Source organism: Limanda limanda, chromosome 20 (assembly GCF_963576545.1).
Source record: "Limanda limanda chromosome 20, fLimLim1.1, whole genome shotgun sequence".
Lineage (NCBI taxonomy): Eukaryota > Metazoa > Chordata > Actinopteri > Pleuronectiformes > Pleuronectidae > Limanda > Limanda limanda.
The window spans coordinates 12,688,264-12,712,721 of NC_083655.1; the positions used below are offsets into that span (position 1 = coordinate 12,688,264).

Consider the following 24,458-nt stretch of genomic DNA (forward strand, 5'->3'; position numbering starts at 1 on the left):
ATTCCCCTTGTGGTTTAAAAATGGCCAAAACGTATCGTTCAAATCAGTTCACCGCAGCGGTAGGGCCTGGTCACACGTACGCTAATGCAAAGCGAATATCGCAAGTCAAATGTCACCAAAGTTGAACGCTGTGATTCTCCTCACCACAGGAGGCAAATGTTTTATCCGCTTGAACAGAGTGGAAGTGGTAAGGAAGCTAAGTTTCTTGGGGTGTAAGTGTACCCCCCACCCCCCAAGCCACCTTTTGCCGGGGCCCCTGGAACTCCCTTGAAACGGCCCTGCAATAAGGTGGTTATTTTGACACACAAAGAACAGCACTATTTACTCTGAATGCAAATAACACATATCTGCCATCTACTGCTGCATAAGCATATCTACAGACAAAGAAGGAGCAGCGCACCCAAACACCCAGAACACTCGGGTCCCGCCTCCAGCTCCACCCCTGAGGTCTGCACATTATTTGTCCACCTGGTGACTTATCAGGGATGATGGTTGAATATTAGCCTACATATGCAAATTCTGTTCTTTACCAGGGGGCGTTAGCTATAACTCATGTCATGTTCAGCCTGGAAATGAGCAGGTCGGCCCCTCCCATTCCTATTCACTGCACATCACAACACACCGATCAGAACTGTGCACAATCTGATGTTGACAAATTACAAACACACATTGTACTTAACTTGTTTTTTGTGAAAACATGTGATTTAAATGTTTTTGGCCCTGCATGTTGAATGGTTGGTTTGTTTATTTGTAAACAAGATAACACAAAAACAACTGAATGGAGCATCACAATGGGAAAAGGACCTAAAGAAGATTCCACTAAAGTTCGGTGCGGATCTTAGTTAAGAGGTTGTTTTTTTTACATTACGTGTGTTTTCAACATTTTCTTTGATTTCTCTGAATATTTCCTGCATTTTGATTTGGAAAAGTCTGACATGTTCAGGGGACTGAAATTCATGAGTGTGTGTAATTTGGTGCATTTGAGTGAGTCCAGATCAAGCGAGTGTAAATGTGCTTTCATAAGCAAACTGTCGGACCTTGCACTCTACTGTAAAACCCCTGAGGTCTCCTTGAGAGCAGGTGCACGCTCCTGCTACAACAATCAATTGTCCTGTTTGACAGATTCAGGCCAAAGTTAAACACATTAACTAAGTCATAACGTTTCTAAAAGCACAGATAGCAGGGATTGAGCGATAGTGCAATCTGGACGGCAGATCCGTGCGTTTCTTTTCCGTTCCTATTTACCGTGGAGTTGTTGGGAATGTCCCGCGAGACGGACTTTGGTTTGTTGTACCAAGCAGTAACAATAGACCACATCAAAGGGTCGGACGCGAGCGGCGGGAGCGAGGGTTCGTCTGCGACATCGCTTCCTTTTACTGCCTCCAACACCTGTCGGGAACTTTGAGCAGTAACCAGAACTCGGAGGAGGCTGTAAGTGCAGACGCTCAATGAAGCTCCCGGCGTTTACATTTGAGTGCACGACTCATCTCCATCTTTTATTACACCATGACACCAATTTCAAATATACAGAAAGAGTACCGTCCTCTCCGGGTCAGTGTATCATACAGTTATTTATTTACTGCTTTTCTTAGAGCATATCCCCCAAAAAAAGAACGAAAAAAAAGATATGAAAGAACAGAATTACAAAAAAAGGTAGAATTATCAGAGAGAGACCGCAACACAGAGAGACTCAATGCTACAGACAGAGAATAATAATGATCAGTGTTCTCTTCAACTTCACAACGCCAAAACAGATAAACAAAAAAAAAAAAAGTCCATAGACAGTAGTGATATTGTTCATCATGTATCAGCCTCTGAATTAAAACAAATATATATATATATCTTTATGTATATTTATATAATAAAGAACAAAAGTGAAGTGCAAATTTCTTTGGAAGTTGGAATAAAGTATGTATTTTTCCTTCATTAATTAAGACATAAATAAGTTATAAAATAGAAGCTATCAAAACAATCAAATAACAACAAAAAAAACGAGACAGACTTTGAAGAAATAAAGGCAAGACTTTCTTTTATAGCTTCAAGTAGGCGTTACTTCTGAGTCGTACAGAAACACTGTACGAGGCATTCTTAGCAGACCGAGAGCCATTTTGTGGTTCAATCCTCCAGTGTAATTTTCCCTCACGGATGCAAGTCAATGCGACTGTCGAGCATTTTCCTCTGGGATGTCGTTCTGAAAAGTCAAAATGAAGTCAAGCGGACCTCGCTGTTGTGTTTTGCCAAAAAAGTCGAGTCAAACGAGAAGCGCTGGCGTGAAATTTTGATTCGGTGATACTTTCACGTCCAGGAAACAAGTCCCATATTTTCATTGTGGGTGAAACATCGAATTCAGTTCCGTACCCTCTCTCGTGTCTCTTTTCTGAAATGTCAATGTCGACAACACTGATTGGAAAAAGCACATTTCTAGTCTGTGACAATGCCTCCGTCGGGATTAGGAATTAAGGACAGAATAAATGAGCAGAGGGGGAAACTTCAGCCTTTCACTGCAAAAAATGAACCATTCTGCCGTTAACCTTTAAATAGCAGGTTCTGCTACCGCACGGACGATTTTCCAAACAACACACCTTAGTTTCTCCAAACTGAATAAATAAACTCGATCTTCGAGCTCTGTAAGCGGAACCAGTGCTTCGTCCGGTAAAATGAAATGCTCCCGAAGACGGCAGGGGGGTTGGTCGGATACAGAAAGTGCGGCCGGTGGTCGGTCAGTCCGCTTTACGATCACTTCTTTCTCTGGAAGACGTTTGCCAGCATGGCGCCAGAGGTGGTGAGCTGACCCATCTTGCTGAGGAACTTGGTCTTGGCGTCCTCACCCACCAAACTGGAGGCGATGGACATGGAACTATGGGAGGACAAAAAAACACGAAAAACGTTAAACTGGCAGTGATGAAGCAGCAAGATTTATCTATTTTGCTTTATCAATAAGGACTGAAAGATAAACAGCATGAAAACAGTACAGGAAGAACAAGACCCCACTATCTGCTGACGAGCTTAGATAATCCTCCACTCCGTTAGAGGGGGAAGGCTGTTTGCCAATTCAGCCCCTCCTGACTTTTACAGGCTAACGGCTCTGCAAGTTCCTCTTTTCAATGAGCTGGGATTCAGATAGAGCGGAGCAGTTACAGGGCTCCGCCGAGCCGCCGCATTGCTCAACAGGAGGACAAACAACATGTCTTAAAACCAACACTGAGTTCCAGCCAACGAATCCAGCAGGAATTCATTGGTGGTCATTAATACACGGTTATTAGATAAACCCAAGAATGACAAAATGACTTGTTTCCAAAAACCTCGCCTTCTGGCCTGTGTTTTTGGTTCCGTTTGTTAAAATGTATGTAGGAGAATCTCATTATTTTGGTAGGAATTAAATAAACCTTTATGAAGACACATGCATAAGCTCTGAAAAGATCCTTGATGTTAATTACACTGCAGTACTGTAGCTTAAACCCCAGAACTTAGAGATTCATTCAGTACAAGCGATAATATTTTCTTTACACTGTAAATATGTACATTTTCCATGCATCTGTACTCTACTTAAGTAGTACTTACTTTATTCAAGTCGAGAGGTTATTGTGGTACATTTACTTAAATTGTACTTAAAATAAAAACCCCACTTATCATCTATAGTAGGAAACCAAAGAAAGGCTCAAAATCAAAGATTGGGAGAACACACGCCCAAAACTGAGCTTATATGCAAACACACACATCCAGACTAGCACCCACTTCAGACATCCACTTACACATTCTTCTCCTTTTAATGAACACATGTTAACAAGATGGGAGAAGAATTTTTTCTGTTTTTTGAAACGACACCCACAGTATTATGGCTGCTGTCCCAGCTCTTTTAGCTCCACCAAAACAACTCCCCTCATTTTTTCCTCCTCTCTTTCTGTGAAGATTACCCACATAATGAGTGCGGCTCCAACACTCTCCCCCCCAGCCCGGGGGAGTAAACCCACAAAACGGGCCCAGTTCCAATACTGTTTAGTGACCCCCTCTCTTCACTTCCTCCTCCGAGAATTCTTCTGAACCACCACTTAAAAAGCATCGCTCGTTACTGTCACACACATAGACAACAATTCACAAATCATTCCAGGAGAAGTGATTATGTGAATGAGACTGTTAGTTTGCTCTCACCCTTGTGCGTCTGCCATCCCTCGGTTCTCCACTTTGATTTCACATTCTTTCACCATAGAGCTCAAAATCACCTGCGGAGCAAACAACAGAGACGATGCAGTTTTTACAAAAAAGGTGTTTGACCAAGATTTACCTTAAAGACAAGGCCATCTACACAACAACAGCATGTTTTTATCTACTGGAGTTGTACAAATCGAGCTGTGTCTGAGGTCTGTCATGACAACATCTATTTCTGTGTTTTCCTATATTACAGTTGGAAAATGAATTTGAATCCCTGTTTTAGGGTCTAGTACGTTCACGTTACAGACAGAGGAAAAGAGTCAGCTGACTGTTAGTCACCTTTGGTACAAACGCTCACATGAATGGGCTCTTGTGATTTTCTGAGCCATAAATACATATGGAGGAGGTGGGTGTGTGTGTATGAGTGCGTCTGAGGAAAAGGTCAGACTGCCTGTGAGATTTCCTGGAAGTTAGAGCGACAGTCTGGCCAATCAGGAGGTTGAGTACGCAGATGGGATACTGTAGTTGTGCGTGCATGTGCGTAATTTATGCGTTTATAAAACTTCCCCAATGTGTGTGGCAGAACATGCATGTGTCCGTGTCTCCTGACCTCGTGCTCGGGAGAGAGCTGCTCCATGTCGGTGCGGAGACACCGGAGGCCGGGCAGGAAGTGGTTGATCATGACGTCCTCAGAAATGACTGTAGAGGAAGTTAAGGAGGGGGAACTATTGACTTTTAAGATGCCAGTTGATCCAAAGCTCCTTGCAGAACAGGTCTAACTCACATTATCCCGACTGACAGGCAGGTTCCGGAAAAAGTTAAACATGGTTACTCACTCATTATACATTTTAGGGCTTTTTTAAACATCTATTTTGAGTTTTTAGTTTGGTTCATGTCCCATCCACTAACATGGAGGAGGCTGGGTATATGACCAGTACTGCAGCCGGCCACCAGATGGAGTTTGAAAGGCTTTGGGGAGCAGTCCCGTCATCCATCTTTATATATGGTGTCTGGTACACACACATATGAACCACACAGTTTGAGGCTAAGCAGTTACCCAGTTTGGACAGTGTGTCTAGAAACAGATGTGTGGAGTTTACTTCAGCGTAATTAAAAGAAAACCTTTAGGGGAAAATTATAATATTTTCCATTGACTAAACACATTTTCTTAAGGTGACAAACTTAACTTTTCATCTAAATTCCACTTTGTCTTTGTTGCTACTGCATGTGCTCTGCAGCCTGTCACAGCCAATGGAGCTATACGGGACACAGAGTGAATAAATCTGTATTTTTAGAGATGTGAATGTACAATTTCAGAGCTTGTCTCACTGATTACAAGAACAAGATGTGCAGTGGGAGGTGAAACCTTCTGAGGTTACAGGGCTATACCTCCTGGACGCTGCCGCACTGTGAAATAACAGCCTGACAAAGATCCGCAGGAATGAACCCCAGACCAGCTGTCTTCTGTGTGTGCGTTTGGAAGTGGGTGTGGTGGGGTTGACAGAGGAGAGACGCAGTGGAGAGAGGGAAAAGTGTGAGAAAAGAGAAATCGTAAGACTGGGAGGAATCACAGAAAAGGAGCAGAGAAGGAAGGCAGAGCCAGAGAAGAGGTAGTGTAGATGTGAGACTGATCCTGGGAACTGTTACTAAGGCCTGAAGTTGATGTTCAACCCTTCCCACCTCTCACACTCGTTTTCCTGCTCTCATCCTTTCCTCTGCTCAAGCAACCCTATAATTACCTCTAGCCTCCAAATGGAGGGAGCTTATTTTTCCCTTTCTCCTGCTGCCAAATGAGTGTCGGGCTTTGCCAACACACACACACACACTGAACCACACTCTCAAAACACCGGGGCCATGCTGACTCCCTCCTCCACACAGTTACACAGGCACGTTCCCGGAGTGCATCTGACCAGCGGAGCGAGCGTTTGACCGGTTATTCTAACGGCCTGAACACTGACTCACTGTCCGGACAGTTAACGCTGAACCTGAGCCAACACTGACAAACACTTCTAGTAAATCCTAAATATATACATGGCAGCAGTTATAAAAGTATGAGTGAGCTGACTTCTCAGAGAAAGTACACCACACTTTTTATCTTGGCCTCCAAAAGTTTGCTTCAAGTTCAAGTACATGGAAAGTGTCAAGACTTTAGATGTAAAAAAAAAAAGAGAAGAGATTAGGGGCTTATTGAAGATTTCAGGAATAACGTCGTAATAGTACAAGAAAATATGAAAAACATTTAAAGTAAATAAGCAGCTCGCCAGAGTTCCACTTCTTCTGGACGGAAAAATCTTGAACCAAACTCACCATTATTAAATCAAAATACATTTTTTATACTTTATTATTGTAATATTACGTCTTTATTCTCATAATATTACAGCTTTATTCTTGTATGATTAATTAAAAAAATGTCCCTGTACTATTCTCTAAAGCTCTTTTCTCGTGATGTTACGACTTTATTCCTGTAATACTATATCTATTCTGGTGAAAATTATAACTTTTTTCTCATGATAATAGAGTCAAACTATTGCAAATTTATTCTTGTTATATTCCTACTTTAGTCTTATGCGATTACGACTTTATTTTTAGAAATAAATTCATATTTTTAGTGTGTAGTTTTTCCCTTAATACTCAGTTGTAAGATATAGTCCTCACATATAAAGTAAATACAGGATGACCAGTGTATATAATAACAAACCACAACGTGACTTATAGAAGGATACAGCAGCAGGAGAGAGCACTGTAGGCCTCAAACAGCTGCATGGCGATGTCAATTCTCTTGCTCTCCACCGACTGGCTGTTGTTCCCCAGGGCCAGCTTGTGAAGATGTGGCAGCACGACTGGAGAGAAAAACAAAAAGAAGCTCATTCCACAGGAATTAAACACAAAAGAGCCTAAGATATAATAAAAGAGAAACATAATTTAGATCTGGTGCAACAGTGTTGGCATTTCAATCTTTCACACACAGTCATCTCTGAAGCGCGGCTCTGCATTTGGTCCGACTCTTCCAAACGTCCTGATGATTTCCATGTGCAGAGAGTGTTGGTCTTGGTACTGCGGGTCCTCGAGGAACGAGGCCAACTGCATTTTTACACGCTCCAGCAGCTGAATGTAAACAGAAGCAAACAGTAGTAAACACGTTGTTAGGTTTGTAAAGTCGTTGATTAAAATCGTGTGTATATCGGGCACAGTTTTAGGTTTACTGTTCCCTACCTCTTTTTGTGTGACGGTCTCCATGATGGTCCCGAAGGCAGGAATAGTGGATATCCTCACTGAGCTACAATCACCAGGAGAGTGAGACATTTGTTTTACCATTTATAGTCACGGCCTTTCGGGTTTCTCACTGTTTAGAATTTAAATAATCTGAGAGAGTCAAATATTACCTGCAAATATTGATTTTGAAATGTTTGAATCACCAGATTATTGGGTTTTAACCACATTAAGACAACTCAGGTAGCCTAAGGTTATGTCATTAGTGCAGAGGCACCAGTCTGCTTTCCTTGGGCTATTTATTTATGACAGACTGTCAATTACTAGGCGCTTCTAGTGCTGACTCCACATTTATAATAAAACAAAAAACAAAAAGGACATTTAAAATATTGTGATTGCATAGTAATGGCATAGAATAACCACAGTAGTGACAAACGTGGTTGCTCACAACTTTATGCTTTAAGATTAAACTCTACATTCTGCATCACGTATGATAACTTGAATTAAATCTAACAAAAATGCATTATGCATCAATGGTATCAAGATTTTATAAAAGCTGCAAGTTTAAACACCAAAACTCTGAGTGCTGGGCTGACCTATTCAATTCCCTTTTAACTTGGATCATCTGATTACTAAAGATCCAATTAGATCAGCTATTGCCAATTCCTAATATTATCTAGAATACATTTTTTTTTTTAAATCACTTGGTGCTGCCTGATCCATCAAAGATATAAAAGTATTCTCAATTATAATCATTGCATTCAAATGTAACATCATTGGTTAAAATGAAGTGCAAAAAGCGAGGTTAATGGGGTGTTAATTAGGTGATAATCATTCCACTGTCAGTAGGAGCAGGAGTAAATGGTGTTGCGTACAAATTTCTCATTATGTCTCTGAGCGTTAATTCTTATTTTAGAGTCTTTAAATTAGAGAGATTGTGTACACAGCAAGATGTTGTTATAACAGGTTAAAGACAAATAAAGGACACATATCAAATCTTTAAAAATAACTAAAACATACAAGTTGGGGACAAGTGTGTACACCCATCAAAATGTGATTTTCAATACAGAAAGTGATGAGATGAAAAGGGCTGCATTCCAACAGTGTCACTGCTCATTTCTTCATTGTGCCAGATCACAAACGCAAAAGGATGTTGGCAGCTCAAAAGGGTTTTGTTTTCATTCCTCAAATTAATTTAAAACATGGAGAAGAACCGCATGAAAGTGAAGATTTTACTTTTCACACCATCTGTAAACCAGTAACCGTGGCTCCAGGTCAGTGTGGACTGATGACAGGACACAGGAAGAGATGCAACGTTCTCAGTGTGGCCACTTTAGGGACTTTTCACCTAAGGAACTTAAAATCGTATCTAGCGACTAGCGACAAATCTGGCGACTCTCCGCTACTTTGGCAATCTCTGTTTTCTTTGTTGAGCTCATGTAAAGTCCCGTTCACTGATTTGTGAATGATGTCACATTTGCTTTTCTTAGCGTTTCTAGCTAACAATGTTAGATCTGTAATTATACTTCTGTGCTTTCACAACGGCCCACCTATGTAGAATGAGCCGCTGTGACTACATCTACAGATCTAACTCTTATCTCAGCGATGTGATTGGAGGGCAGTGTGCATTGCAGGCGGACACAGACCTGACACCTATGATGCTATGATGACTATCGCCGTGCAACCAAAGTCCTTATGAGCACTCTGTAGTCATGTAAAAAAGTCCATTCATCCCAATGCTCTATATAGATAAGGGTCAATCAGTTGTGGTTCAGTGCAAAATATTTGGTTTCATCATCCCCATCCGGTTTCCCCGCCCACACTCCACGGAAAAACCAAACAAAATATCGAGCCTGAAACATTTCAGAGAGCCAATAGCTACTTCTGGTGAGATTTCTTTGGCAACACGGAAAGGTCTTAAGGTTCCTACTTCCTCGTCCAGTGGATTTTTTTGATAATCAAAACATCAGCTACATTTTCCGATGTACTGCCGGGTTTTGGTGGCAAATGGATACAAGATCTTCTTTTAAGTTTTTTTTTAGTTCCCATTCAAGCTGAGCGAGAAAAGATTCCTCGAAGACGCACAGCTTTACACTGTCAGGATGCAGCCCACAGAATGACAATGTTCATAGGAGAGGTTTTCTTGTGTAGATTGACTCACAATTCGGGACCACTGCACAGAGTTATTAGGGCGGGAGCCGCCCGGCGATCTACTAATGCTTCACTCATGCCTCGGAGAACCAACTGCAAACCCACCACACACAGCGGGATGAGAGAGAGGCACGGTGGGAGGAGGAGACAGAGAGGAGGAGGAGGAGGAAGGACGGAAGTACAGAGGGAGGCAGGAAAGAGGGGAAAGACAGTAGTAAAAGGTAGAAGGGATGGTAGAGACGAGACAGAGAGGAAGACAGACGGACAAAGATAACCAACCGACCACTGGTTGACGGGTCGGTCAGGAGGAGGGGCCCTGCCTCAACGAAGTGGGGTGGGGAGGAAGAGGAGGAGGAGGAGCGGGAATGGGCAGAGATGAGCATGCTGTGATTTTGCCGCCGCATGCATCAATCTGGCGGAGGACTGGTGAGCGATGCAGACTGATGAGAGCTGGCGTGGATTAGTGTTGCAGATTGATGATGCTGACATGCAGGGTTTGTGTTCACAATGGTTGTGCTGATGAATCACCACACGTCACAGCCTCAACAGGAGCAATTCCAAATGACTTGAAAACAAATGTTTGAGGAAAAAATAGAATTGTCTTTGTCTGATTATTGATCAATGATGATTTCATGTTTTAAGATTTCGTGGTAAATTGGCCCCTGGCAGGTGGAGACTTGTTTCAGCGTGAAGGTTCTCAGACAGCAAAGAGAAGGGGAGAGAGACGCGGCGCGGTTTGCTGTTGTTGTTGTTGTTGTTGTTCCACTTACATTTCAGGGTCGGAGGACAGTGTGATGAGAGCCGGGGCCACTCTCTGAGCTACCAGCGTCTCATTCACCCCCTTCACCAGCAGCTGATCGGATTGGTTAGAGCCAGACGTGATGTCACAGAGGTGGGCGGGGCATTGGGACAAGAGCGAGCAACACCGCCGATAGATAGAGAGAAGAAAATAAAAAAAGCAAAACAGAAAGGGGAGGGGGAAAAAAAACACAAAAAGATAGAAAGAAAGTGATATACAATGACAAGAACTGTAGCTGCAAGGCACGGAACAGCACTGCATGTTCCAAGCAAGTGTGTAGTACACACACACACACATTCACACACCCACATACACACACACACAAACACACACACATGCACACGCGGGTATGCAAACTGAACAAATACTTTTACAGTATGGTGAGCATAAAGCTGTCGGACCTTTCCACAGACTCCGGGCCAGATTATTATTTAGTTCCCGTTCACTGATCCAATCTGGGGTCTGTGGAACAGGTCCATCCTCCAACCCACAGTTCTGACAATGGTGTACAGCTACACACTATGGGATGGTGACAGTGAGGTGTGTTAGGAGAAGGGCTTCACAAAACAGGGCAAGGGGGGGGACATGAATACACCCCACCACTCCTCCTTCCCCCAGGGTTAGATCAACGTAGACCCAATTCTACTCCTACGCCTGGATCCTCCTCCCGACATCTGACCTTTAAGTGTGCACAGATCTCAGAGGGCACAGAATGTGAAGTGCTGGCTTTTACTCACGGCTCAAAATGGAAACAATCAGTGGAATTAAATCGAAAGGGAGAAAACAGGGAAACGGCCATCTCCCTTTAAAAATAATATCGAGATTATATTTCCACAAGACCTGAAATCCCCAAAACAAATAAAAAGAATGCTCCCAGGAAAACATCTCTGATTAAATCACATTTTCCAACAACAGTGAGAAGGAACAGGCCTTGAACTCGTCTTGACAAGACTTTCACATTGCTGACTTTAGCCCCTCAGCAGATATTTGTGTAGTCACTGCAGAGACCGGTGCACAGTGAAAGGTCTAATGTAAGAGGGTCCAGGCATACAGCTAAAAGCAGGGCGCTGATGAGCTACAGGTGTCTTCACTCACACTCATAAAGACAGAGTGGCCGAATACCAAATGCATGTTAAACAGCAGCAATAGCAAGCAGAGGGAGCACGCGTACAGCACAGAGTTAAACAGGGAAACTGGATATACAATGTAGGACTTGACAACTGTTAATAACTGCAAATTACACATTTTATCTCACTAATACAAAGTTTAAAATTACACAAAGAATTTAAATTAACAGTAATCTTGATTACAATTTCATTCATAATTGTGCAGCCATGTGATATTATATAAAAACAATGTATTGTAGCACAGTCACTTATTTTTATTTATTAAAAAATATAAAAGTGCCTACAAAAGGATCTAATCTAATAAAGTTAATACAAAATATTATAAAAATATAAAATAATATGAATTTCTATAGGACCAATAAACTGTCTGTGCATTTGTGTGTGTGTGTGTGTATACCTCAAACATCCGTGCTGCCGTACACCGCACCAGTGCAGAAGTATGGACCACCCCATACCACAGAACAGTTAGCAGCAATTCATGGTACACTGGGTTGGCACTGCAGCAGAGCAAAAGGCAAACAGGCGGCAACATCGTGACCTTCAATTAGATTGTACTGAACAAACGTTTGTGGGGACTATTTTATGTCACAAAATAGTCACAATTAAATTGACAGTATGTGTGTGTCTGTGATGTATGTCTCACCCCAGCTCTACAAAGGAGGCCTTCAGGCTGTCGAGCGGCGCATGGGAGAGTGACAGGGTTGTCATAACATCCTCAAGGAAACCAACCAACAACTTGCGATCCTCGTCCTTCAGGGAAACGTGAGCGTGTTTATGTTACTTCATTTGGGCAACAAACACATTTTAATACGCAACTCTATTAAATTTTACACAGACCAGTTAGCGTCTTTTGTCACTTTCAACATGCTAAAAACATGTTTTCTTATTATTATATTTTTGTTGTGCTGGAAGTTAACAGACGATAACACTCCCCGTGTGTTGCAAGCGTCGCATTGTCTTGTGAATCGAAAATCAAAACAAAAACATGTGGTAGCTTGATGCGTGCTGGAGCGGATTTTCCCTTGTGACAGAGAACAATAACCCAAAGTATAATGTGGTCCACACTCTAAATTCATAGATGAGAAAATAAACTGAATGTAATTAAACACAGGAAATACAGGAAATAATTTATTTTACTTGCATGGACCTATTTATAAAGCTTAATTCTTAGTCAGCTACTATTGGGCTGAGGACCTTTATTAAATTACCTGGTTGTAGCATGTCAGCACTCCGGTGGCGTAGATGGGAACTGTGGCTTTGGTAAGAATACCGTTCCCTACTGAAGCATCTGACGGAGGAATAAAATAAGAGCAAGTCAGGCCACAAGAGAATGAACGATATATCCGACATCCAACTGCTGCCATTTCAATTTCTGAGGTGCTTTTCCATTTTTCAGCATCAAGCCATAAACTTGCCTAGGCTGCATTGCATTATGGTCTATTGATATTATTGCTGTCAACCAAGTCCGGTTGCCCTTGACTAAAATATTCTTGGATAACCAGGATTTAAATGACTAAGAACCTTAAAAGAGCTCTAGTGCTTCGAGTGGAAGTCATCATCTCCACCTTTTCTAAGGTGAACATTTTGCTGGGAGCACAGTTGTGGGTCGAATTGTGACCTTCCTGGTCGTCTCATACAGTTTTTCTGCGATTAGATACCATTTAAACTGTGCTGCACATGCCACGTGAGTTCCCATTATCTGTTTCAACCAAGGAAATAAAATAAAAATCTCACAGACAATGTTACACAACGAGGAATACAGTCTTGAATATTGTGCCATGCATGTGGGGCTGTGACTGCGGTTGTAACACTGTGTTTGCAGCATTCTAGTATTGTTTATTCTTTCAAACAATCTACAGAAAAAAACAACTGCAATTTAAGGTCATGATGACCTTAACACAGGCTGGGCCTCAGCACGAAACCCATTTCATAAGTGGCCACAATACCAAAGCTTAAAATCACTTGGCAGCGTGATGAGACCAAGCACCTCTAACAACTATGGAAACATGTCCGGAATTTTATATAAAGAAAAAAAAAAGAGGGGAACACCCATAACTGACCTCAAATAGCTTGTTTGCATCAACAGTGTCTGAACTACACCAACCAACATTCTCTCTACAGAAGCTGAGAAAAACTCTCATCTGTGTGAGTGTAGGTCAGAGTGTGTCCTTACCAACATCCTCTTCAGATAGTCGCAGAATCTCCTGGAACTGTGGTTTTACCTGAAAAGATCATGAAATTACACAAGTGATTAATTTATCCACATCACTCCATTATAAATAACATAGTCATTGCACTATATTCATTAGTGGCTCCTGATAAATACACAGTATGTCCACACTGATTTTTACTGCTGCTTTTTAGTCTGAACTCACTACAGCTCATTTATTCAATCTGTCCTACATGGTAAACAATATTTATTTATAATAAGAAGCATTTTTCATCATCATGTATATGTGAACTGTTTATTAAGTGTACTGTATATCTGAGCCACACTGATATGGATATTTGTGGGCCAATGCTCATATTAAGAAAAACTAAATCCATAATAATATGTCGGCTGATAAATATATTATGTTATGCAATCCAAAAGAAATGCAATTGAGGCTTGATATTTAACAGTTTAACCATAACATTTATGATAAATAACTATAAATAAAAAGAAACAAACATACAACCAAATATATAGAACTTTTAATTCTCTACGCAAATTCAAGAAATGCACATATTTTCTGAATTGAGGTACAAGATTGAGATATATATATAACTTTGGAAGAAAATGTCAGCACCAAACAGCTGTGATATCCTTAGCGTAATATAAAATGTTGACAAGTTACTTTACCTTAGTGTTAGTGAAGATCTTGCCAAAGGTGCGACACAACCTCCAGAAGAAGCGAGAGAACTCGTGGACGCAAGTGGACGATGACACATTGATCCGACCCACAATGTCTATGAGCATAGGAAGGCTGGAGACAGAGCAGAGCGAGGGAGTTTGACTTAATGATGATGTACTGTAACACAACTTTAACTCTCTTTAAACGTTATATTTATGTTTCTATATTTGTGTGTGTGCACATCTCTTACAGTTGATTGACCACCCACAACAGGCTCTCCCAGCCAGTGGTTCCTTCGTGCTCCAGCTGGTGGTCATAGAGAAGCAGGAGGGCACTCAGCGTCTCCCTGCTGCCTATGATTGTGGCCACATCCTGGAGGGGAGAAGCTGGCCTGGGGAACCTTGTCACTGCAGGACACAGGATGAGAATGGAAATTCAGTATAATTCATGCAAAGCCAAAGATCCAGTGGAAAATCTGGTGAATATTTATGCTTAGGGATTGTTTTGCCCTGCAAAGTGAATCTCTTGTACTTGAATTTATGTGACTTTTATGTTTATTCTACCCTCTATTGCAGGTATGTCTCCATGGAGTTTGGCTCTGCTGGTGAAGGGTGCGTTCTGCAGCACCACAGCGAACAGAGGAGGGATGAGAGACTGCAGGGCCGACAGGAATATGTGTAACTTGTGTTCATCCAGACCGTGCTCTCCTTGCTGAAGGTAGAGGGAAGGGAGAGATGAGAGCATTGCATCCACAGTGGCAATTCTGTATCCTGGAAATGATATGTGGAGCAGACACACACATACAGCATGTAAACCAGAGGATGACATGTCAACGCACAGGCCCTTACCATAAGTAGTTTCTCTATACGTGCCAACAGAGAAGGGATGAGTGCAGATTGCAGGGTGCCCAGCTCCGTAGTCCAGGCAGCAAAGGCGGGAATAAAGACCTGGTGGACTGCACTGACCACCCGCTCCGACGGGTCCCCAAGGGACAGCAGCATTAACTCAAATCCCTGGAGGGAACACGCACGTACACAAATATGACTTATGAAGACACAGAAATTCTACCCCCCCAAGGCTACGTGAGTGAAACAGCAAGAGGAGCTGTTGCAAAATCCTGGATTCTCCTCCGAACACACATACCTGGGAATATTTGTCAGCGTCATCAATGTAACCCATGATAATACCCAGACTCTTGACCACAGCTTCTCTGACCATGTCAGCCTTATCCTCGGTGAGCATCTGCTGCAATATGGACAAAACCAGGGAGCTACGGATCTCCTTCTGCAGAGAGAGAGAAATGTATTTAATTCATATTTTATTAATCTGCTATATATTCATTTACATCCCCTGTTGATACTGTGTGGAGAAGCTATTCTTACAGGCAGGTATGGTGCTAAGGCTCCACAGGACTCCGCCACCAACAATCTCCTCTCTGGATATTTGTGGTTAATCTGCAGCAGAAGGGAACAGAATGTAGCGGAAAGAGTGTTGAAAGCAACAGTGGAACAGAAGTTGAGAGATGAAGAAAGGCAGACAGGAGTGCAGCCGCCGTGGAATGGAAACAACTCAAGTATCATCAACATGCTGGCCCTCTGGAAACCGCTATTTATCTTCCTAGGCAGATTCTCAGCCTCCAAGCTGCTGGCAGCTGTTGTTGTCTTGGTAGCAGGTTTTGTTGATCGAAAATATGCAGCGTTGAGGTGACACAGGTGGCAATGAAAACCCAAAATTTTATCACTTTGCATTCAGGGACCCTATGGATCTGAACATCAGTGGCAGTATATGGAATAACTGAGGCCACCTGCTGTGTGTGTCTGTGTTGTGAACTATACCTGTTCCCAGCACTGAGGAAGTAGCTCGGCCTCAACACGAGTTGGACCCACGTGTCTCGCAAATGCGACACACCCGGTCAAGATCATTTGTCTTAGGAAAAAGACACACACAAAAACCCAAATGAGAAGACGATGCTGAGTTTCTCTTCCTATATAGAGGCTAATCAATTATATATCAGTAATAAATCTATCAAGATGATTTGCATATGATCCTGTTTACACACACCTCTGCTCATCATCTGGTCGCTTGATGAGGTTGAAGAGGATGTGGAGGAGCTGGTCTCTCTCTTTAGGCTCTGGGTGAAGGCAGGCGGTGCACAGGATGAGTGGAATCAACTCCTGAAAAAGAGAGAGAGAGGAAGAGACAAGGAGAGGTGGCATCAGTAGAGACTAAAAGTAGAGCGAGGTTTAAACACAGCAGCAGTCAAGCAGGCCTGGAGGTACACAGAGTGGGGGGGGTGGTCGCAGAGGAAGATAAGGTGTTTATTTAAAAGAGGAGAGAAAAGGAGAGTTACATTGGGGCGGAAAAAGGAACACAGGGGTCACCTTTGAAACCAACAGGAGTCTGCCAACACCAGTGAAAACATGCTTACCTCCGATACTTTGTTGGTGTTACACCTCAACTCGTTGGGCTTTGGATTCACGCACATACAAATTACACACTCACTGCAGGAACGTAAATAGTGCATGCACACACCCAGAAGGCAGCTGCATATACAGAGACACACACACACCTAATGCACTAGTTACCCCTTGCCCTTGTAAAACATAGTTCTATATCCCATAGTTCAGACAGAGTTCATGGGCCTTCCAGCTAAAGAGCAGCTGCCTTTGATACAAGGCCTCCACAGCCTGAGTGTGGTCAGCCCTACATTCCTGCCACACACACCCAAATTAGAGAGTGCACACAGGGTTAAAAATATGTTTTTTTGTCAAATTATATATTTTTTCCAGGAAGATACAGTTTCCTGCCAAGTGTTGGAAGAATGAGCTAAACCCCAACACTGGACAGACGGACGGACCTGACAGTGAGACTTGGGTAAAGATAGGACGGCGATGACTCACTGAATCCTGAACCAGCACTCTGAAGCCAGTGCCATGTTGGCAATATTTTAAAAAGTGAAAAATATGGCATTTAAGTAATAGAGGGTCATTTTACGTGGTTACGTGACGAAATCAAAATCTGCGAAACCAGTTCAAGCATCAAAAAGCTGGAAAAAAGACTTCAAAGTAACTGAATACAGCCAAATTTAACTGTCGCAACCAATAATCTTCTGTCCAGGCCTCTGAAAAAAACCATACATCTTCACAAGGAGGGTTTTATTAAAAACTCGACAGCACTGACCGGATAAAACAAATGAAGGAATTCATAAAGAGTGCACATTTGAAAAGCCAGAACCCACTCACTGACCCTGCTCTATTTCTGTGTAAACTCCTGTGCTCCTGATGTGAAGACTCCTTCAGGAGGTTTTAACATCTTAGCAGAGTTGGGTAAACATTGTGGGCAGGTAAAGTGGACAGCACGACGCCAGGACCCAGAGGCCAGGAGGGCCTGATGCTTTACTTAAAAAAGCAGCTCTGACGCACATTCCAGTCAAAAGGCCACTCTGTGCAAAAGGCCGCATCCAATCATATCCATACATCTCTCTCCTCCATAAGACTCTTTTAATGTCAGATGGTTCAACTCACATTAGGACGTTGATGTTGGCCAGAGAATGAATCCTAATCACTTGAGTTTGTTTTAATGCCACCAGCAGGTCAAAGTATTCACTTATCCAGTGAAATATGCAAACATATGCAGAGCTAATTTAGCACAGATACTCATGGTCTCAAACTGACTTTTCTTTCCGTTTAGGTTCATGATCCCCCCCCCATGGGGAATTCTAATGACTAATAATCCTCTTACTATTCGCCTGGAGCCATCAAATCATCAGGAAAACTATTCACATACTCTTCACCCTCCAGTGTACTCGGAACTGAGTTCTAAATATTAGTAAACTAAAACATGAACCAAAAAGTTTGAGCCTCGAAGAGCTGCTAGCATGTTTTTAAGCATGTTAGAATTGTTTTCATGAGCATATTAGCACATATATTAGTATTCAGTTTCAAGCACCAGCCTCACAGAACTGTTAGAATGTTTTTTTAGACCTTTAGGGCGATCTAAAACGATCTAAGAACACAGTGTTAAGCACAATTCAGGGTGTGTTCAAATTCACTTCTGCAAGTTTAACGGTGAAAAAAATAGGGCACTGCTCCAATTGCCGGGGTGTGTTTTGTGTGTAAGATGCAATAAACCAATTACGACCAGTTTCCCCTTAACTTTAATAGACAGATGCTACATGCTCGAATGCTTTTCTAAGGCCAGATCTGCAGGTAGTAATAAAGAAACCCCCCAGATACGAGTGTTACAAACAGTGTACGTGCCCTTCAAATGAGAGTGCACTCTCAGACTATAGCTTCTTGTTGGACAATCACTTTCCTGTGCATTGTTAGTGCATAACAATGCACTAACAATGCACCCGACCACACCTTATTGTAAGACAAAGACGGCCATAGGCGCTAAGATGTGCGTAAGTGCATATTCTATTTTACCACTGATTACTGTACTGCTTTGCATCAGATGTAAGATAGGGCCCTTTCTCTCTTCTTTTTATCTTTTATCATACAGGTAATTTTGTAGTTATACCTTAACTCCCAATCTTTTGTTATGCCCTGATAAAACTGTCAGTGTTCTTTATATGGCCGGTAGAACAATATCCCAGTTAATCTGTAAAAAGGAAGTCCAATCATTGCAATTTATATTCAGATTTACTGCTTCCTGGAAGATCTACACACTTTATTCTTGAGATTGAATGGTAATAATAAAGCAGTGATGTAGCAAGTGACCATCAATCGAGCCCTTTGTTCACAAAAACAAAGATAATGCAGAACTACTTCAAAAAGAAATATTGAGGAATATTGTTTAATGATTGACCGTGTCTGATAATACAGCCAGGTGGCAGACACAGTTTCGGTGCATCATTCTACCGTTTCAAGTCAAACACCTTTTGTTCTTAAGTGGGTGTCGCATTCAAACCACTTTAAGGAGTGTCTCCGGGCTTGTGGTGGGTAGAGAGGTTCAAGTTGCAAGATGGAAGTGTGAGCAGCTGTGTGTGCGACTGTGTGTGTGTGCATGCGGTGTCATGGCGAGTGAATCTAACGGACACGGTGCAAAGTCCACACAACTCGAGGAGCCCTCCGAGGCCTCGTCGTGTTTTCATGCTCGGCTCGGCTCTGCCTTAACCTTGTTTATCTTGATGGAGCAGAGAGATTAGGTTCTTCATAACTGCCAGTAGTTGATTAAAACTCCATAAACAAGGTGATATGCAAAGCAGCCTGACTGAGAACCAATCCAGCCAGACATACCTCTTGCAGCCCTGTATTTTATGTCTCGTGTAACGTTTCAACAGTGTGTGCAAAAATCCAAGCACTTAACAGTTGCATACACATGGACGCACACACACAGACACAAAGTGCATGCACGCAGTTATATGTCGACAGCACACCTTACCGGTGTAGGTGTTTGCATAATAACTTGCAAGGAATAATAGATTTTTAATGGCTATAAATATCTATTTTGTCAGTCAGCTAGTGAAAACAAAAGCAAACATCTCCCTCAACACTTTGAGATTGACAGTTGGTTTATATTTAGTCACCTGGTATCACAGCACACTTTGAGTCGAAGACTTAAAAACACAATTAATTTTGTTTAGCCATTAAAGCTATTAGTTGCTAGCTAATTTCATAAGATTTATTAAAATAATAAAAAAATATCAAGAGCTGTTTGGGCACTTAAAGTGATTAGAGATTCAGCAAATAAAAGAGACAAAGAACCAATCAGAAACTGATAAAGATACATTGGGTTGAAGAGATATACGGTACCCACCTAAGGCTAAAACTGTCTCCCTTAGGCCATCATTGCATGGGAGCTCACAATTTGGCTGCAAATTAATTTTGATATTTTCTTTTCTGACAATAACAACAATTATTATAACTTTCCAGGAATGACTTAGCTATTGCTAAAGAAGTTTTCTAAAAGATTCTAGCAAGTCAGAGCCTAGGTGACGGCAGTTGTAGCCGACAGGAGCTGGGTACTAGTCACATATTCTTTGGTCTACAGGTCACGTGAGAACCATGCGGATGAGTGCGTGAAAGACTCACCTGGCATAGATGTGCAACCATTCTCTAGAAGAGGGGCATGCATGAGAGTGAGAGAATGAGTGAGACGAAAGAGAAGAATAACAAAAAATAAAAACCAGTGAAGGCCAAAAGGGACAGCAAACGTGAGTGAGGGGGACAAACAAGAGCAGAGGAGAAATGACGCTGATGCTGGTGGAAAACAAAGCCCATCATAATGTGGAAGATGACATTTTCAGGCAATAGATAGACACAAGTCAGCTGGATATTTGCAAGGTTTCCAAGATCTATGTGTGAAATCTCTTGAAGAGCTCTTGGCAGAAGCCACAGTCAGATCTGCACGTGACAAAATGGAGAAACGTGCTGATTGCAGAATTAAATAATTAGGTTTGAGACATTCGTATGATTATTGTAGAGAGACCAGCAATCACACTAATTAGAGCTCTGCCAAGACTAGCAGTCTCTCCACTGTGTGTAACACGGCGTCCCGTGTTGGTTGAATTTTGGGGAATCCCTTGCGGAACAAACCAAGAAGAGGGTAGTGCTCTTTCTTGGCAAATACAACTAAACCTTTCTTACAACAGCAGATTGTGAAATTTGGGAATCCCCAACAGAAAAGATGTTCATCCATTTAAGGAAAAATGCAAGACAGAAATTCTGACGGGCTAAAAATAAAATTAGAAATCGTGATTGTATGCCAATCAGGGCCGTTTCATTCTCAATCGTTCCTGACATAATGCAATCACAGTAAAATGAGGTCACCCAAATCGAATTCGTTTATCTTTGAGTTCAAATGACAACTAGTCTGAATTTGAAAAAAATATTTTAAGACAGACTTAAGATTTCATGTTCAAGAGGCCAAAAACAAGTTTTATGAGGTCAAGATTATTTAGTATTTTGATAAAAATTACAAAAGTGTGCATGGCACCTTTAACCACAAGACCTAACTTGATCAGAATAAATTCTATGCCCATCTTTAAAGGCAAAGTTTGGATGGAAATATAAAGATGCCTGCACTCTCTGGAACTCTAAACCCAGCTCTGCCTCGCTGCTGTGTGTGTATCTATTGGACACTTAGCAAAGAAGCCGGTGATGGTGGCAACAATGAAGGCGATACCAGAGGGAACAGAGGAGCAAGGGGATCAGCAGAAGGGACGTTACCTCTCGTTTAGCAAGAAGGACGTTGGGGACGATGTGAGGGAGACAGCGGCCCAGCATTAACATCACACTTTCCTCGCTGTCTGCTATTCGGGACACCTGGAAACGAGAGGGGCATTATTTTACGGCTGTGTTGTCATGAATGTGCTCGTTGTGTTTGTGCGTGCGTGCTGACCTCTGCTCCCAGGCGGCTGTCAGAGCACATTCTGCAGAAGGACAGCAGGGCTTGCTGGAAGGCTGGGGATAACTTCCTGAGGCACCGCAACCACAAGGAGGAAAAGAAAGAAAAAAACAGTCACTACTGTTCACAACACTTTATTTGCACCCCACAATACTCCTGGATATTTCAGATTTCGTCACACTAAGCATTCTACAGCATCGGTGGGACAGTAATAGGGAACTTTTCATTCATGACCAAAAGTGAAAAGTTTAACTCCCAATGCTTTGTGCTCTTGTCAGAGAGACAAGCCTCTATATTTCCTCAAGGGGGCAGCAATGCGCATGATGAGGGCTGTAATGTCTGGCTTGTTGTCTTCCACCATCTAGTGGTCAAATTTAGTAACAACACTGTTGCTGAATGATGTGGCTCTAGTTTGCCATCGGGGATTACTTATTCTGTCATTTTCAGTGATCTTCATCCAGTTTACAGTGGAGTCAAAAAGTCTGATTGTACCTTAAGGATCAATTTGAAAATATTATAAGAAAGAATGGAATTTATAACCCATACATGTCAAGACAATGGCTCATTTTCTGTTTCACATTTACATTTTAACATGTAAGAAGCATATGAAGATTTTTTTAAAGATATTTAGACAACATACATGTTGTGGAACATGTTAATTTCCCTTTTTCAAAACATCTTGTTCGCTTCAGTTACCACTCACCTGTTCGGTTTATCAAACAGGACAGCAGGCCTACTCTTTAGCTCGTTGTGGGACTGTGATGTCTTCTGTGTGGGGGCGGGGTCCGGGGCACTCTCTGGCTCTGCGACCCCTCGAATGTCGAGATACTTGCCGTTGTCTGTAGGAGGCTGAGGGCAAGACCAGGTTAAGGGAGGGTTAACGTCAGCAAATGCGTAAAAAACACTGGAATAATTTTTATATAGCATATACCAATTGACCACATACCACAGAAAGAGGGTCAGTGGTGGAGGAGGAGCAGGGGTTAGATGTATTTTGTGAGCTCAGGTCCAGTGTGGTAGGAGGTGGGGAGGAGACAGTCCTCTTCAGGGTCTGAATATCACTGTGAGGAAATAAGAGCACTATAAAAATCACTACATACTTCTTTTAATGAAAAACAGAGCTCTTACATTCAGAACTAGTGGTAGAACAGTTATGTCTCAACTATTCTATATTGTGGTCAAGTAAATTTGTGGGAAACCTAATGGTGGCAATTAAAGACTCCACAAGGAAGGAAAACAACTTCCACTTGTATCTGAGCAGGGTTTCCTCTGTAATTACATGCAGTGGTGATGCTTGGGAATATATTTCCATACTGACTCTGCCTCGTGGACCATTTTGGTCTCAGTTACGATGATGGTGTGCACTGAAGTGCGGAAAATCCTTTTAGAATTAATTGGGTGTGTTTTTGTTCCCCCTTGTAATAGTGGTGAATGTCCTTGTTGTGTGGGTACACAAATGCAACATTAATACAGGAGGGCATGTCCACACCATGGAATGCCTATAGTGTTCATATGATGAATGAAATATGTAGCACAACTGTAGGTGGTGTCACACCCTGCATTACACATAGACTCAGTGCATAAAGACAAATATGCACTCATGCACACACCTCTGCAGTTTCTTTATTTGCTCAGCTAGGCTATGCTTCTCATTGTTGAGGAGGCTGATCTGGTACTCCAGCTCTTGGACGACTTCATTCTGTTGCTAGAGGAAAAAAGCAAATTAAAAACAGGCTACATCCAAAGTAATATGCTTTTGTAACAAAACATTGTTCCTCCACACAAGCATTTTTAGCCCAGAATCAGAAATAATCCTATCACAAAAGTGAATGAATTAATTCGGCCCATACATGTACGTGCATACCTGTTGCGAGAGGTCAGGCTTCTTCGGGGGATCTTGGGTGATGCAGTTCCCTGGAAGATCACCGAAATCCACCCCTACTGACACATCTGCCATGCTCTGAGGTGAAGACAGGGGGGTGCCACAGTTCCTGTAGAGGTGTAACAGGTCAGGCGGTTTGGGGATGTTGAGGCCGACATCATCCCATAACTCAAAGTCCTGCAAACGAATGAAAAACAATGCAAGTTAACGTGGCACTGTGCAGCTTGTCATCTGCATAAAGAAAGACATTCTCCCAGTTGTTATCCCACAGCTCTCATTTGTCATTCTCTCTTAAAGACATGAGGCAGTCAGGAATATCTTTACCTGATCATCGTTTTCATCAGAGAAGGTGATTGATGAGAGTTTGCACTCGTTTTTTAATAAATATTCATTCACAAGGAAGTTTAAGGCTCTTTTCTCCAGTGGACGTATAGGCTCCTGAGGAAGAGAGGAAAGAGAAGCTGTCAATTTGTTTTTTTCAAGGCCTGGCAGTGAAGCCCTCGCTGGGGTTTAAAAAGGAGCACAACTTTCAGGTGAATCTTTCAATTCAAAAGGAAAAGAAATTCACTTTTTTTTTGCATTTTCAGCACTTAAAAAATCCCCACCTGAATTTCAGGACTTGACTTGAAGTTTTTTCTCTCCTGAGAGGACCCTTCGTTCTCTGAGAAAATTGAGAAAACATTTGGATGAGTTTGCAATGGCGCTGCGCGTTACTGAACTGAAGGAATTCTCTTTGAAAACAGAAAGAGAGAAGGATGTAAAAAAAGAGGGTTCGGGTGGAGAAGAAGTTAAAAGTGCGCCACACCTGCTGCCTGAGTCAAGTTGGCGCGCAGAGCCTGAATGGTATCCCTTGCTTTCCGTAGCTCAAACTCCAGCACTGGACAGGAAGTGACAACACACACACACAGGAAGTGCATCCAACCGAAGACAGGGAACAAACGAATAAAACAAAGATG

At 42.2% G+C, this 24,458-nt stretch overlaps 1 protein-coding gene across 5 annotated transcripts in view; it reads right to left on the minus strand.

The window, feature by feature from the left end:
- Nucleotides 1-1,463: 1,463 nt before the first annotated feature.
- The window catches only part of relch (RAB11 binding and LisH domain, coiled-coil and HEAT repeat containing), a 31,226-nt gene continuing 8,231 nt past the window's right edge, over nt 1,464-24,458 (minus strand). Inside the window, exons 3-30 of one of the 5 annotated variants that reach the window (XM_061093729.1) lie at nt 24,308-24,379; nt 24,108-24,163; nt 23,827-23,940; nt 23,485-23,679; nt 23,231-23,319; nt 22,567-22,681; nt 22,324-22,469; nt 21,615-21,690; nt 21,443-21,538; nt 16,332-16,444; nt 16,106-16,196; nt 15,653-15,724; nt 15,414-15,554; nt 15,119-15,283; nt 14,834-14,981; nt 14,521-14,677; nt 14,279-14,402; nt 13,610-13,658; nt 12,645-12,724; nt 12,080-12,186; nt 11,834-11,933; nt 9,521-9,603; nt 7,363-7,426; nt 7,116-7,254; nt 6,873-6,989; nt 4,760-4,848; nt 4,150-4,220; nt 1,464-2,857 (exon numbers count right to left, since the gene is read on the minus strand). In XM_061093729.1, the coding sequence (XP_060949712.1) occupies nt 2,737-2,857; nt 4,150-4,220; nt 4,760-4,848; nt 6,873-6,989; nt 7,116-7,254; nt 7,363-7,426; nt 9,521-9,603; nt 11,834-11,933; nt 12,080-12,186; nt 12,645-12,724; nt 13,610-13,658; nt 14,279-14,402; nt 14,521-14,677; nt 14,834-14,981; nt 15,119-15,283; nt 15,414-15,554; nt 15,653-15,724; nt 16,106-16,196; nt 16,332-16,444; nt 21,443-21,538; nt 21,615-21,690; nt 22,324-22,469; nt 22,567-22,681; nt 23,231-23,319; nt 23,485-23,679; nt 23,827-23,940; nt 24,108-24,163; nt 24,308-24,379 (2,990 nt within the window). In that variant the 3' untranslated portion in view covers nt 1,464-2,736. Of the gene's footprint in view, nt 2,858-4,149; nt 4,221-4,759; nt 4,849-6,872; nt 6,990-7,115; nt 7,255-7,362; nt 7,427-9,520; nt 9,604-10,280; nt 10,364-10,512; nt 10,829-11,833; nt 11,934-12,079; nt 12,187-12,644; nt 12,725-13,609; nt 13,659-14,278; nt 14,403-14,520; nt 14,678-14,833; nt 14,982-15,118; nt 15,284-15,413; nt 15,555-15,652; nt 15,725-16,105; nt 16,197-16,331; nt 16,445-21,442; nt 21,539-21,614; nt 21,691-22,323; nt 22,470-22,566; nt 22,682-23,230; nt 23,326-23,484; nt 23,680-23,826; nt 23,941-24,107; nt 24,164-24,307; nt 24,380-24,458 lie in introns of those variants that run through there. The other 4 variants (XM_061093727.1, XM_061093726.1, XM_061093725.1 and 1 more) reach the window with 4 other exon arrangements.